This window comes from Amblyraja radiata, chromosome 34 (genome assembly GCF_010909765.2).
Source record: "Amblyraja radiata isolate CabotCenter1 chromosome 34, sAmbRad1.1.pri, whole genome shotgun sequence".
Lineage (NCBI taxonomy): Eukaryota > Metazoa > Chordata > Chondrichthyes > Rajiformes > Rajidae > Amblyraja > Amblyraja radiata.
In genome coordinates this window covers 19955395-19969690 of record NC_045989.1, presented here as the reverse complement: position 1 = coordinate 19969690, position 14296 = coordinate 19955395, and the positions used below count along the sequence as shown (strand labels likewise).

Genomic DNA, 14296 nt, shown 5'->3' with positions numbered 1-14296 from the left:
ACGGTCAGACATATTTTTGAAATAATCACATTAAAAAAGATAATGGCCTAAATGAGCAATACTGCCAGGATTATAAAACAAGGTGGCAAGCAATATACTGATGATGTGCCTAACTTATATAAGGGTTAGAAAATCATTCCAATTTAGTGTGTATTTCCTTTTGCTAATGTTAACCAAATAGAAAATTAACTTCTAAGAACTGATGTAATTGATTTGTTTTCTTGCCAACACTTTTTTAATAAAAATGGAAATTATAATTGTAAATAATGGTGCTCCAAGGTTTTAAGACTGCACGTGATGTAACAAAGTTATCCGATAATAATTGTAATTAGATGCACTCAACTCTTTCTCCATTTTGCTATTTTTCTTTTCTAAGCAAGATTCTGCTAATACTAGCATATTCATCATTTTTCCTGGGAATTCTTAATACACAATTCTCCACAGTTTATGATATTGCCAGACTTGTGGCCATGGAGAGGCTGGTGAATCTAATAACAGACATGCACAGTTGCAATCCCACCAAGAGGCAACAGGCATATTCACCATTTCAGCTGTTCGACGGTATATTCATTATCAGGAGAAATCAAAACCCAATTTTCCTTTTCCTTCGTTAAAGGGATTCCTTCGTTTAAGTCCATTTCAAATGCCTCCAATTCAGAAATGAGCAAACAATGCAGATCGAGAATAACACCTGTATTTTGGCAAAATTCTATGATGAATCTCCATGCGGTTTATTTGTGATTGGTGTAAATTGCCCATGAACCATCAGGATTACACGAGGAAGAACGGCAAGCAATGTTATCCCTGGGAAAAGATGTGACAAGTAGGAGGGTTCCACAGTGGAACAGTCAGGAGGCCCATGATTTTGTTGTGAAGTTCAAGCTGCAATCCTGATTTTTATGGTTCACAAAGAAAGCACATTAGAAACACCAATTTTCTAGATTTCTCATGGACTGCTCGACTTGCATGGTGCCGAATAAAAACTATTTGTACCACAGGGATCGAACATTCATAGGAAATTAGATTTTGCCTGCCTGCAAGACAACCATTGCCCAAAACCCAGTAGTTACTATGGTAGGAAGAGAAATGCCTGACCATCATTTGAACTAACCATCCTGTTTATTCCCAAAGGGAAGATGTACCAGTACAGTAGAGCTATACCAAGTTGATTTTTTACAACTTAATTATTATAAGCTGACACATCATCATTAGCACCCTTTATATTATGTTGTGCCAAATATGTGGCTGATCTTTAAATCTAGAATAATAATTCAAACTACAAAATATTAAAAAAGGCAACAACTTATACTTTCACGCCCATTTACCTCACTTTGCCTTCTTTTCTTCGTGAATATAAATCGTATAAATGTGTCTTGTAGAATTTCTTGCTTGACTAAGTACCACCACAGCCTTTTAACAGGGAAAGTGGTATAATGCCTTGACCTGAAGTAAAGTAAATAGCAGATTTTGTCCACATAAGCATAATGATAAATTTATGGGTCCTAATTTTTTTTAACCTGCAACAATAATTATAAGCTTAACTGGAACTTCATATTAACAGATGAAATGCAAGCTTCTTGATTAAACAAATCATGTTAACAGATCACCTTTAGCATTAAAGCTTAAACAACAAAGGCCATGATCCCTGTAGATTCAAGCTTGCAAATAAATTGTGTTGTGCAGACCACCAGTTGGCAATGATTGTGCCATTTATACAAAAGGTAATCATTTTAAAATCAATACTGCACATCTTAAGAGTCATGCAGTTTGGAAACAGGCACTTCAGCCCAACTTGCCCACAGTGACCAACATGCCCCATCTACACTCGTCCCATCTACCTGTGTTAGGCCCATATCCTTTAAGCCCAACCTATCCATGTACCTGTCCAAATGCTTTTTCTTAAGCTATGATAGTACCTGCCTTAACTACCTCCTCTGGCAGCTTTTTCCAAATAACTTTTGTGTAAAAAAGGTTGCCCCTCAGGTTCCTATTAAATCTTTCCCTCCCTCACCTTATACCTATGTCCTCTGGTTCATGATTCTTATGTTTTATATAACTGGTATTCTTGAACTCACTTAGCAGTTATGTTATTTAATAAGAAAAATAATGGAAATATCAAACATGACCTTTTTGGCTGCCTACTCCATTTTCAAAGGTTTTCTGCTATTTATTTTTAGCGACGATTTCTGACTAGTAACCTTGAAAATATTTTTTCATCCGTCACTATTACCACTATTGATGTCTACTGATGAAAATTATTCCCCACAAAGTCTACTTTGCAGTAGTTCTCTTACTTGAATGGAGTGTTCTCTGGTTCAAGCATTGCTTTGTGTCGCAGAATAGCTGGTCCAACAACATTAGAGAAATCATTGGGATATGTGTTAATGAAGTTTGGAGGTGGCCCTTCAAACTGTTCCATTTTTGCATGAAGTATTTGCTGCCAGTTTTCCAAGGTTTTCATAACAGCATTACCCAAAGGTGAAGTTACTGGAAGATCTACGGGAAATATACATTTGATGAAAACAAAATGGATAATATTATTGCTGCCAGTTAATTCTTAAACTCATTTAGGATTCTATAAACAGAATAATGCTTGGTTTTCAAAACCAAAGTGAATAATGTTAGAATGGAACAAATGTTAATCCTAATGTTTGTAAGCGATTTAACTGAATGTGATGCATACACTCTAAAATTAAATGTTTATTATTAAATATATTAATAATGCACTTCCCAGGAATTTCAGATTTCCCAATTTTCATGGCCAACTGCTTAAAACTTTCAACATTGACATTTTTGTTAAATAAACTATTTCGATCCAATTCAACTCATGTGATCATTTATAACTATTGTTTATTTCAAAAACATGCGTACACGCCAATAAGCTGGAAGATCAAAACAGACCAGAAGGTTGACAGTTGCAAGATTTGAACTAGGAATATAATGCTTGATAGGATAGCAGCTACTGATTCAACATGCAATTTGAAAAATATTTACACAAATGGATATATATGTTGTGATAGTACCGAAGTGGGTGTCAGGGCATTGCTCTTTGGTAGGATGGGATGAAACAATGGATCTCACCCCAAATGAAGACAGGAGATTAAAATAATTGAAAGTCAGCTAGGTCACATTTTAGCTAGAACCAAAGACTAAATATTTCTGAATGTTTCAGAGACAAAAAGAAATACAAGTGATTCAAATATTAGATCGAATAAACCCCCGCTTCATATCGTATAAACTTCATAGTGCAGTGTAGGCAGCAGAAGTGTTTCAGTGAAGCTTACCACCTCTGCATGGGTATACACCATAATCGTCAGGCATGCTGTCGGTGAATAGAACAGGCTTGTTGTCGAGTGCTACTTTTTAACTTGAACCTCAGAATGAAGGCATCATGACCATGGCCAGAATACTGAGCAGTGATATGCATGATTCACTGCCTATCTTCACGCATGATCTGCTCTTTAAGAGAGCATAAAACCATTCTGGATCCAGTTCAGGACAGAGTTGATACTTAGTTTCCATAAATTAGTGTGCATTTAGACAGTAACATCCTGCACCATGTATACATTGTAATCCTATCAAAACCATATGTTCACTTTAGTCTGTTGATCTCCAGAATGAGACATGAAATGTACCAGGCTCTTTGAATAGGCATGAATGACATTTTTTTAAAATAGTACTCGTCAATTGAAAGTAAACGACCAATCTATCGAGCTCCATTCTGAAAGGTGAAGATATCTAAAGATCACTTTCACAGTCTTAAACTATAATCCTTAATCTGCTCTAAAGGTGCAGTTGGTTGGATGCAGCAAGCGGTAGAATTCAGTGAAGATTCTTTCACAAGCATAAATTGTCAGACGTATGGGAGAGTAACTGCTTAAACATGGCGGCTGATTACTGCTTCCTTCCAAAAGCTCCTTTCCTTTCTCACTTCAGCAGCTTACTCTCATTCCTGCACTCCCTAGATTCAACTCAGTCATAGAAACTTGCAAAGAGAGTTGCAAACGCCTACCATTTCACTCAATGCTAGGAACAACTGGCTTAGCCATTAGGTAGAAGTCAGCAGAATGCCTTCAGCATTAGGCCTATTTTTCCTTATGAACTGCAATTTGGACCAACTCTAGACAGTACTAGGCATTTGGGAAACAAACCAACAGCAAGAATAAATCAACCAGCAACTAACCAGTATGCAGCTGATGGATCATTCAAATAGCGCTCATGGGTATCCATCCTATTACCAAACAAGGCTTTAACTGGTGTGATGAACTCCAAAATGCCAGTGCTAGTATAAAATCATAATTGTTCATTGACTGACATGATTATGCCTCAGTTGCTTGCATCTAGCAGACAGTTTGTGTCTGTGCCAACGTTCCCATAAAAACAATGTTTGAATACTCGTGCCAGAAACAAAAAGGTGCTTATTAGGACATGTTGCCTATGAAAAAAGGCCTCTCCTAAACCAAAATATTTTAAATCTTTGACAGTTCAGTGATAATGGGTGTCAAGAAAAGCAATTTATTTTTGAAGGGAAGCGAGTAAAATAGTTAAATATTAGTCACTCAGCAATTGCAAAGAATAAACTATGAAAAGCTTTTTAAATTCCAGATGATTTCATTTCAAGTGTGTTATTTTTCTAATTGTGGCACAATTTAAATAGCAACTTCAACAGAAAAAAACCATACCTGTGGAATCCAATCCTACAACAGGAAAGAAGTTTTTTATATTGTGCAATGCAAGCTTAACCATCCCAAAACGGATCAGAGCCCAGCTGAAAAATAAATACACATGGAATTACCTGACACATCAAAATATTTTTTAAACACAAGGAACTGTGGATGCTGGTTTATTAAAAAACATCACAAAGTACTGGAGTAACTAGGCAGGTTAGGCTCTCCATGTACTCCTGAAATGGTGCCCGATCTGCCGAGTTACTCAAGCACTTTTTCTTTCAAATATTCTTTAAGCACCAACAAGAAACCAAATCGCTGATTCTTGAGCCGCCCTCTCCGTCAAATAATGCAAATGAAATACAGAACAGATAACAACAGGAGGAAAACACAAAGTGCTGGAGCAGGGGTGGGGAACCTTTTCATGTTGGAATGCCGCTTTAAGTTAGCTGTACTATTAAGGCCGCATCCAAGAAACTTCAATTAGATATACTTCAAAATGTACATTATTTTGTTAAAATAGCCTTCATGACTTACTAATGTTTTAATTGTGGCCGTCAGTCGGGGAGGATTATTTTGTTGAATCTTCTTTTACTCTTTGGTATTTTAAATACGTTAATTTTAAGATTAAAATAACACATTAATAAAAATAAAAGGATTTGTTCTACAAAATTTGGATTAATTCAAAAGGCCGTACTTAATGGCCTAGAAGGCCACAGGCTCCCCACCCCTGTGCTGGAGGAATTCAGCGAATCAGGCAGCATCTGTGGAAGGAATGGACAGGCGATATTTCGGGCTGCGACCCTTCTTCAGACTGATTGGAGTTAGGGGGAGAAAGCAGGAATAGTGAGGCGGGGATGGGACAAAGCCTGGCAAGTGATAGGTGGATACTGGAGAGGGCGGTAGGGGCGTGATTGGCAGATTGGTGGAGTAAGTGACAAGGCTAGAGGTGTGCCTGACCTGCTGAGTTCTTCCAGCACCATGTTTTGCTCAAAATGTCACCATCTGCAATGCCTTGTGTTTCTTTTTAACACTAAGCGATACACCTGTCTTTAAACTAGTCGAAGAGTTTAACTACAGGATCAGGACGTCAGACTAAAGTAGCTAAGTGTTTCGTTTATTGGACTTGTATCCAAGGGGTTCATCTAATGGTTCGGAGACAAAATATTGAATTCCAGTCTGGTAGCTGGAGAATTTAAATTGTTAAATAAACTTGGAATTAAAAACCTAGCATTTCGAGCTTGTACAAACACAGAGTTGGACATTGGAACTTTGCTTTTGTTCTCATTGCTTTGTAAATATTGATTGTAATGTCCAATTGTTTGATAATTTCGATTTTGTTACTATTAATGTCTTTAATGTCTTTACTTGTTCGGAATAAATAAATAAAAATAAAAACAGTGATACCAGAAAGTACTATTTGCCAGAAAATTCATCTGGTTCACTGAAAAGTGCTTTAAAAGGAAATAAATTTGCCATCCTTGTCTGGTTGATTCAAATTTGCTCTCTTAATGACTTTGCATGAACACTTGGTTCAGGCATAATTTGGGATGGGAAATAAATGTGACATCAATACCCCAGAACAAAAATATTTAAAAAAAATCAGATGAAGCCATCAGACTTTGAGTCTCTTTTGTAGCTTCTCACATTCTTCTTTGTCAATGGTCAGTTTACAACTTATTTGCTGCAGGTTTGTCCATCCTTCTGTCTGCCCGGTGAAGTGATGGTCACTTTACTCACACACTGCAGGACCGTCTACCCCAAACCCTACTTTGCTATCTCTGTGCCACCAAACCCTATTTGCCATCTGCAAAATAATGTGACTGCCAAGAATGGCCAGATTAATAAATAGCCTTGTACAAAAAGTAGAACTTTAGTTTTAATAGAAAACAAAGTCCCCACATATGCCCTTCAAACCAATTCATATGATGCCAATTTTATGAAATATAATCTTTTAAAGCAATGTATAAACAAGTGGCAATTTGTAAATAAGCATCTGAGCTTTCTTGTTTCTGCAAGTGTATTTTTTGGCTTTTGCATTTACATTTAAAAATACATGAAACAATTTTCTTGGCAACAAAGCTCCTTTGTAACTAACCTGTACGAGTTAGGATCAGAATGTTCTTGGAGCTGAACGTCAGAAACAAAAGCATCATCGTCATCATCACTAGGGATACTTTCATCTGAGTCGTACATAAATCCACTCTCAGACGGTGGCAGGAATGGCTTTAAAACACAAATACTTCAATTAAAATAAGATTAGGCAAAGAATTTTGAAAATAAATCTTTCCATAATAATACAATGGTCTGGAAGTTCTGAAAAACCCTTATGAGTAAATAGAACATTGCAGTGATGGAGCATGTGCTAGCTAGGGAAGTTAAAATCTGTTGTGCATTTGGGTAATAGTAGAACAAGCAGACAAAATCGGACAGCCTAGAGAGGGATGGGGGAGCAGGTTGGAGGCTTGAGAGAGAACTGGCATGGGAGGAGGAGCAGGCCTGGAGAGGTACTGTAGATTAGGTAAAGGCACACTTCAATAAATGGGCTCACATCAGGAGATTGGAATGTCGAGAGGGTTGCTTTGGTAACAAGATCAATTGGAAATGCAACTAGCGGCCTGAAAAATAATGGCAGCACTTCATACAATTGTACAGCACAGAAAGAGGTCCTTTCAACCTACCTCATCCATGGCAACCATGATACATATTCAGAATTCAGAATTAAAGGAAGGCTCAACATTCTAGTTGATCCATGGCCTGCTGTGTTCTGTGGCAACCTTCTTTGTTATCTATAACTTCACCATTTTTGTGTTGTCTGCAAAGTTGCTAGTCAAACTACCTACATTCTGAAGAAGGGTTTCGGCCTGAAACATTGCCTATTTCCTTCGCTCGCACCCGCTGAGTTTCTCCAGCACTTTTGTCTACCTTCGATTTTCCAGCATCTGCAGTTCCTTCTTGAACATACATTCTCATCCAAGTAATTTATATATACATTTGAAACAAAGGTCTCAGCACTGATCCCTGCAGTCCGATGCTTCTTATAGACTTCCGGTCAGTAAAACACTGATCCACCACTTCCCTCTGCTTCCTAGCACCAAGCTAATTTCACATCTAATTTGCCAATATGCCTTGCATAGCTCATGCCTTGACGTTCTGGACTAGACTACCATGCAGGACTTTGTCAAAATAGGGCCTTAGAGTGAGAAATAATAAGATATTTCCATCTGCAGTAATCTAGTATGGATCATATTATTACTATTATCTAATTCCAAAGCAGGCCTCATTCACCACTTGCTTCAATATGAGTGATGCATCCTTTGCATGAGCCTCAAATGGAATGTGGCCCCAAGATCTGTTTGACATCACTGTACCCTCTGTGCCAAGATGTTGCATATGCAATGTGAGAACCCTAGTGGAATTTCCAGGTGCATCTGACTACACAATGACAATCGCGTTTTAGATTAAATGCATAAGCAAAGATAATGTGCTACACAAAAAGAATACTTGCTCTAGGTATTCAATGAGCACTTTGCTCCACATTATGACAAACATGGGCATAATATCCACCATTTTACAGCAAATTGAATGCAAATGCTTATTGTCCACAATGTACCTAATATACATAAAGTCCAAGAGAAATTTAAAGCTTTCAATGTTGTCATACAAGCCACTACAAGGAGACTATTCCATTCGACTAAAGTAATTATTAAAGTAATTGCGCAATATTTAATTACTGTCCTCACCTTGGCTACAAAATAATCCCACATACTGAGCTCAGGGGGAATAAATGTTTCCTTGTATGAAGGTCTCTCTGCAGGTACAGGTGGTGGTGTTGAAGCCTCTTTTACTGGTCTACCGGGAACCAACATCTTCATGTTAAATCTTCGGCGATATCGGTCAATGTCTTCTGGAGGAACTGTCCAAAGTGAAATGATAAACATGTTGTGAGTCATCTTTCGTGGGGCAGGTCGTCATGTAGTTCATATGGTTGATCTGAAGCTAAATAGTTAATTGTAGCTTCATTTCCCATGATCTCTGGATTAACAATCTAAAGAGAGTGGCTCAGTGCCAGACATTCAAAAGGTATTGGCTAAACATGACTAGCAACATCTCAAGCATAACACAAATGTCATGTAGCCCTAATATCATCAGTACTTTTTGTATCGGTCACAGGAAACACGGAATATATGTTCAAAATGAATACAATGCTTTAAACATGCATAGAAATCAAAAACTTGAAAGTTAACAAAGGAAATGTTATCAACCGATGCAAAAGTTGATCTTTCTAATTGAACTCCAATGGATTATTATTTGTATATTTTAATTTTATACAAATGCATGTAGTTGCTCAGGACCGAGTACATACTTCACATTTATTTCAGTTTCATGAACAAATGTTGCAAAAGTGTTATCACTGCTCCATCATTTTTAAATCATAAGTAATAATTAATGCAATTTAAATTCAGATGGGTTCAAAAACTCAAACCAAAAACGACACCTACCATCTTCTCCAGAGATGCTGCCTGACCATCTGAATTACTCTAGAACTAATGTTTTTTTACAGTTACATTAGACTCAGAAACCATTACATCTGCCTTACACTATATTTTAGTTTGCTGTTCTTAACCTCAGTTTTAATTAAACAAACTTATGCAATCTTTCAAATTTTATAAGTATTAAGAGGCAAACAATAACAGGTATCCTTAATAATAAAATGAACCTTAAGATTGGACATCAACTTTAGGGAAGATTAAATATATACTTAAAGATAGTTTTATTACTGACAGAAATTTCGGGAAGTGGAAAGTTTCATGCAGTAGAAAAAGAACAAAACTGAGCAAAGCACCCCAAACTCCACTGCAACCATAGCTGTCACTCACCATCCAGTCCTGGTGTGTGTTGTGCTCCAGTCTCACAGCTAGGAGACACACACACATCTACAGTTTGTGTCTTCAAGGCAGTATTTTGCTCCAAATTCAATGCAGCTGAAACAATTGGCATACCTGCACCATAAATTAGTGTTTTTGTTTGTTTAAAAATAGCCTTCTGTTCAAATTTAAATGGCAGCTAAATCTATAATGGCCAATGCTAAAAAAAGTATTTGGGTAAGGATGTTTCGAAATGACAATTATAAATAATATTATCGCACTGAATTAAAGCTACAGGGCTGAGAACTATAGTCTGCATTTGGTATCCTTCCCTTTGTTCCATCTATTGTATTTGAGTTGAACGGATTGTATCTGGGTATCTTCTTCTTCTTCTTCTTCTTGCGTTTGAGGCACCAGAAGTTTGCAGTAATGCTTTTCACTGTACCTTGGTACATGTGGTAATAATAAACCTAAACCTACAGTGCTCTTTTAAAAATGAATTCAAATTCTATCAATGGGGATAAATTAGTTCCTAAATTTGATCATGAAAGATACAAAATATAAAACATGCAGCATTATCAATAGAAATGCAATAAATAAAACGTTTAAAGTCATTATATAGCACAAAATAAGTAATATTCATTAACCTATATTGAGATTACCAGATGGGCAGATGTAAATGGACAGGAACGGGCCGATCTTGCAGTGATGCCTACCAAATTAGCTCAGAAAACCAACACACCCGCCCCTTTCAATTATCGTTCAACTTTCTTTTCTGAATGAGGACGATTAGCAACTTAATTCCAATTCTCAAGGCAGGGCAATTGGACAATGGTGTCCAAGATCTGGTTCAGATCAGTCTAGGTAAAAGCTCACCAAACCCACTGTTGCATTGCACTAAAATTATGCAAAATACAAGTAGTCTTGGCCTAAATACTGTTACAAATACGAAATCACCAAATTTGCAAAATATCCTACGAAAATATGTGAAATGTGATGACATCATTTATTTTGATTGACCCCATCACAGGTAATGTGCCATGTGCAAATATTGCAGTTATATAAAAAAATCCTTTAAAACTTTCAAAATCATCACAATTCACGCTGTCCGTCTACAATTCACGCTGCCTCGGCACGGCCACCAAGATAATAAAGGACGAGTATCATCCTGGCCCCTCTTCTCCCCTCACCCATTAGGCAAGAGGTACAAGAGTGTAAAAATGCACACCTCCAGATTCATGGACTATTTCTTCCCAGATGTTCCCAGACAACTGAACCATCCTATCACCAACTAGAGAACAGTCCTGACTTACCATCTACCTAATTTAAGACCCTCGGACTATGTTTAAATCGGAGTTTACTGGACATTATCTTGCACTAAACATTATTCCCATCATCCTGTATCTGTACACTGTGGACAGCTTGATTGCAATCATGTATAGTTTTTCCACTGATTGGATAGCACGCAACAAAAAAAGCTTTTCAATGTACCTCTATACACCTGAATAACTTAACTAAACAACAGTCAAAGATGACCATTGTAAAGCAGCTGAGGTAAGCAAAGGTTTGATAAATTGTCGAGCAGTTTTTTGAAGATCATGCCTTCAACTCTCTAGATTCCCAATTTTCTCCATAAACCTCTCACTTCTATTAAGACCTACTTCGTCCATTAAGCTTTTGATAACCTGTTTTAACGGTTTCTTCAAGTTTTGAACTGATTGCCATTTTATGAAACTTCTTGGGATGCTTTTAATGTTAAACATTTTATTCAGATGCAAATTCTGTCTGCTATTTTGAAGGAAATTGGCTTACCTGGTGTAAGTTCTGGCCTCCTTTTAGGTTTTATTATAGTTTTTGCACCTCCTCCAAACACTGCAGCCCAGGTTTGATTATTTAGAGGATGAGCAACTAAACGAAAGAGCTCATTACTATCCTGTGTAGCCAGACCATGAATCAAAAGACTTAGATAAACACCAACCACTGCCTCACAAAGCAACACATTCAGTTTGGGTTGATCATCTTCCTGAATAGATCCAAGAAGATTAATCAGTGATGAAACACCTGCAACAAACAAATATGATAACTTATTAACTAGTCAAGCAGAAAGCAAACATTCTTGGTTAATTGAAATCTTATCCATAACTAACTAATTTCTAAGAAAACATATTCAAAGTTTCTATTAGTTTTTATGAAATCTCACAAGTTTTTCCATCTTACCGGGCCAATGTGAAGGTGAAGAGTTGGGAGTTAAATGCTCTTCAATGCTTTCAGTCCGCAATCTTTTTCTTTCACCCAATAAAAGCCCCTGATAAACCATTCCCGTAAACAGGTTTGTAGCTGTTTGACTGTTGAGAGATTATGACATTAAGGTATTAACTGTCTTAACAGGGACATGCTAGATCTGTTATTGGCACGACAGCTTAAATCCAAATCATGCTAGAACTAATGCATTTAACGTCAGATCACATTTTTATAGTTATTAAAGAACAGTCTTCATCAATTGTATTTTGATTCATGATATCTTACAGAAAGATGCATCTAATTAACTTCACTACATAATACGAAGAAAGTTACCACGATAAATACACTTACCTGTAGCTGTGGCTGTCACATAGAGACTGGTAAATGCAGGCTGAGAGTGATGCTGCTGAAGTGTGCAGAATGAAAATCTAGTAAGAGATGCACCACAGTCCAAATTACAAATCGGGAAATTTTTCATGTTGGTACAAATATATTTTGTATGACAATCTTCTCTTCAACATATAGTGCTTTAATTAGCAATACTTAAAACAAAGCTTTCTATGTTCAGAATATTTAAGAATGAATGACTCGGACGTACACACAGGTCAGATGTTACTGCAGAAATGTAACTAGCTAAAATTATGGAGTCTACCTGCCTAGAGCTTGTTTGGTCAGAATAAACGGCAACCAAGTAACTAATGACCATTTAATTTGGAGGAGTCCAGAACCAGGGGCCACAGTTTAAGAATAAGGGGTAAGCCATTTAAAACGGAGATGAGGAAACACTTTTTCACAGAGACAGTTGTGAGTCTGTGAAATTCTCTGCCCCAGGTGGAGGCTGGTTCCCTGGATGCTTTCAAGAGAGAGTTAGATAGAGCTCTTAAAGATAGCGGAGTCAAGGGAAATGGGGAGAAGGCAGGAACGGGGTACTGATTGTGGATGAGCAGCCATGATCACTGGCGGGCGCTGGCTTGAAGGGCCAAATGGCCTACTCCTGCACCTATTGTCTAATGACCAATTCCATTAATAAGCCAAATTGGGTCTTCAACTGTACCCTGAAGTGTGGCAGATTTCCACTGGCCTGGGATGACCAATCTTTTATTGGCATGGCAGCTTGAACCCAAATAAAACTATTCTCCTTCAATCAAAGGAAATCTCACTGGCATATGGCTTTCATTTCTAAAAACAGAAGTAATGACAGCATCCAATAATGTTAGCATTATAAAAGATTATAAAGTGTAATAAAACTGCTACCTTCTCATCCTTAAGACCAGGAAGAGGTGGACAATTCATCTGCACCACAGTGTACAATATATCATGGATGTGATTACTCAAATGCATGATGGGGTTGGCTATCACAGTTTTTGTTGAAGCAATGGTTGCAGAAAGGAGCGGTAAAGTTGTAGGCAAAGGAAGAGGGGATTGAAGTTGTTTCACAGTGGTTTCCTGTCATCGAATAAAATCCGTATTAGGCTTTATAACAGATCAACATTGCACAGAATAATATCACATTGCTAGATCAGCCAATCCATTCACAGTGAAGTAAAACACTGGTGAAATAGTGATTCCTTATAAATAAGTACATTGGTCAAAAGGCCCACTGTCTCACATTCTCTTTAGGTTGGTCACCTTCCTGAACTGCCTCAAGATTAATGAACGATGAAACACCTGGAATAAACCATTGGGGTAATTTATTGAATAATTAAGTGGGTAAACTAAGAATGCAACAATTATTTTATCCACACCTCTTTAATCACTAAGAATATAAAATCAAGGTTTTTGTTTGATTAACATTTTTGATCTTACAAATATTTCCCATCCTACCAGTCCAATGAAAGATGAGGTGTGTAAGAAGGAACTGCACGAGTGTTGGGAGTTCTTTGTTATACAAATGTGCTAAAATTTAGTTTGATATAATAAACATGCAAAAGGAACCTAACAGCTTCAAAAATGTACAATTTATAAACAGCCTGGATTAAAGCCCAAATAAACTGAATGTGATTTATTACCAAGTGTTTCATGATTTTTAATTAGTCATCATTCTTATCACTGTAAAATTTGTTTTTTATGTTAAAGCTATTTATTATTGTTATGTTTGTATTCCTTTTTTAATGTGCTGCATTGGCAAAAAGAATTTCACTACATCTAGGTGTATGTGACAATAAATCAACCTTTGAACCTTTGATATTAACCACAGTAAACCTGATAACCAGATATGCTCATGGCTTGAATACTACTGGACGGGTAGATTTTTGTGATATTGAATGTTACTGTAATTAATACTCCAACACAAGTTAAAATTATTTGTAGTTGTTATACAATACGAATGGCATCACACGTTTCCCAGCAGACCTGCTAAGTTTCATGAGACATGGGTATCAGGACCCTGTTGTACCCAAAGGGACCACGATGCCCAACTATTGGAGGTTCTGAATTATCTGAACTATGAACTAGTGGTGGCACGGTGGCGCAGCGGTAGAGTTGCTGCCTTACAGCACCAGAGACCTGGGTTCGATCCCG

At 37.2% G+C, this 14296-nt stretch overlaps 1 protein-coding gene across 4 annotated transcripts in view; it reads right to left on the bottom strand.

Annotated features, from left to right (window-relative positions):
- dmxl2 (Dmx like 2) overlaps positions 1-14296 on the bottom strand; it is a 95377-nt gene that overhangs the window by 16229 nt on the left and 64852 nt on the right. For 2 of the 4 annotated variants that reach the window (XM_033050388.1, XM_033050389.1), the window contains exons 25-33: positions 13031-13222; positions 12128-12204; positions 11753-11880; positions 11348-11596; positions 8411-8583; positions 6766-6893; positions 4683-4768; positions 2295-2496; positions 1326-1443 (exon numbers count right to left, since the gene is read on the bottom strand). In XM_033050388.1, the coding sequence (XP_032906279.1) occupies positions 1326-1443; positions 2295-2496; positions 4683-4768; positions 6766-6893; positions 8411-8583; positions 11348-11596; positions 11753-11880; positions 12128-12204; positions 13031-13222 (1353 nt within the window). Of the gene's footprint in view, positions 1-1325; positions 1444-2294; positions 2501-4682; positions 4769-6765; positions 6894-8410; positions 8584-9547; positions 9671-11347; positions 11597-11752; positions 11881-12127; positions 12205-13030; positions 13223-14296 lie in introns of all 4 variants that reach the window. The other 2 variants (XM_033050386.1, XM_033050387.1) reach the window with 2 other exon arrangements.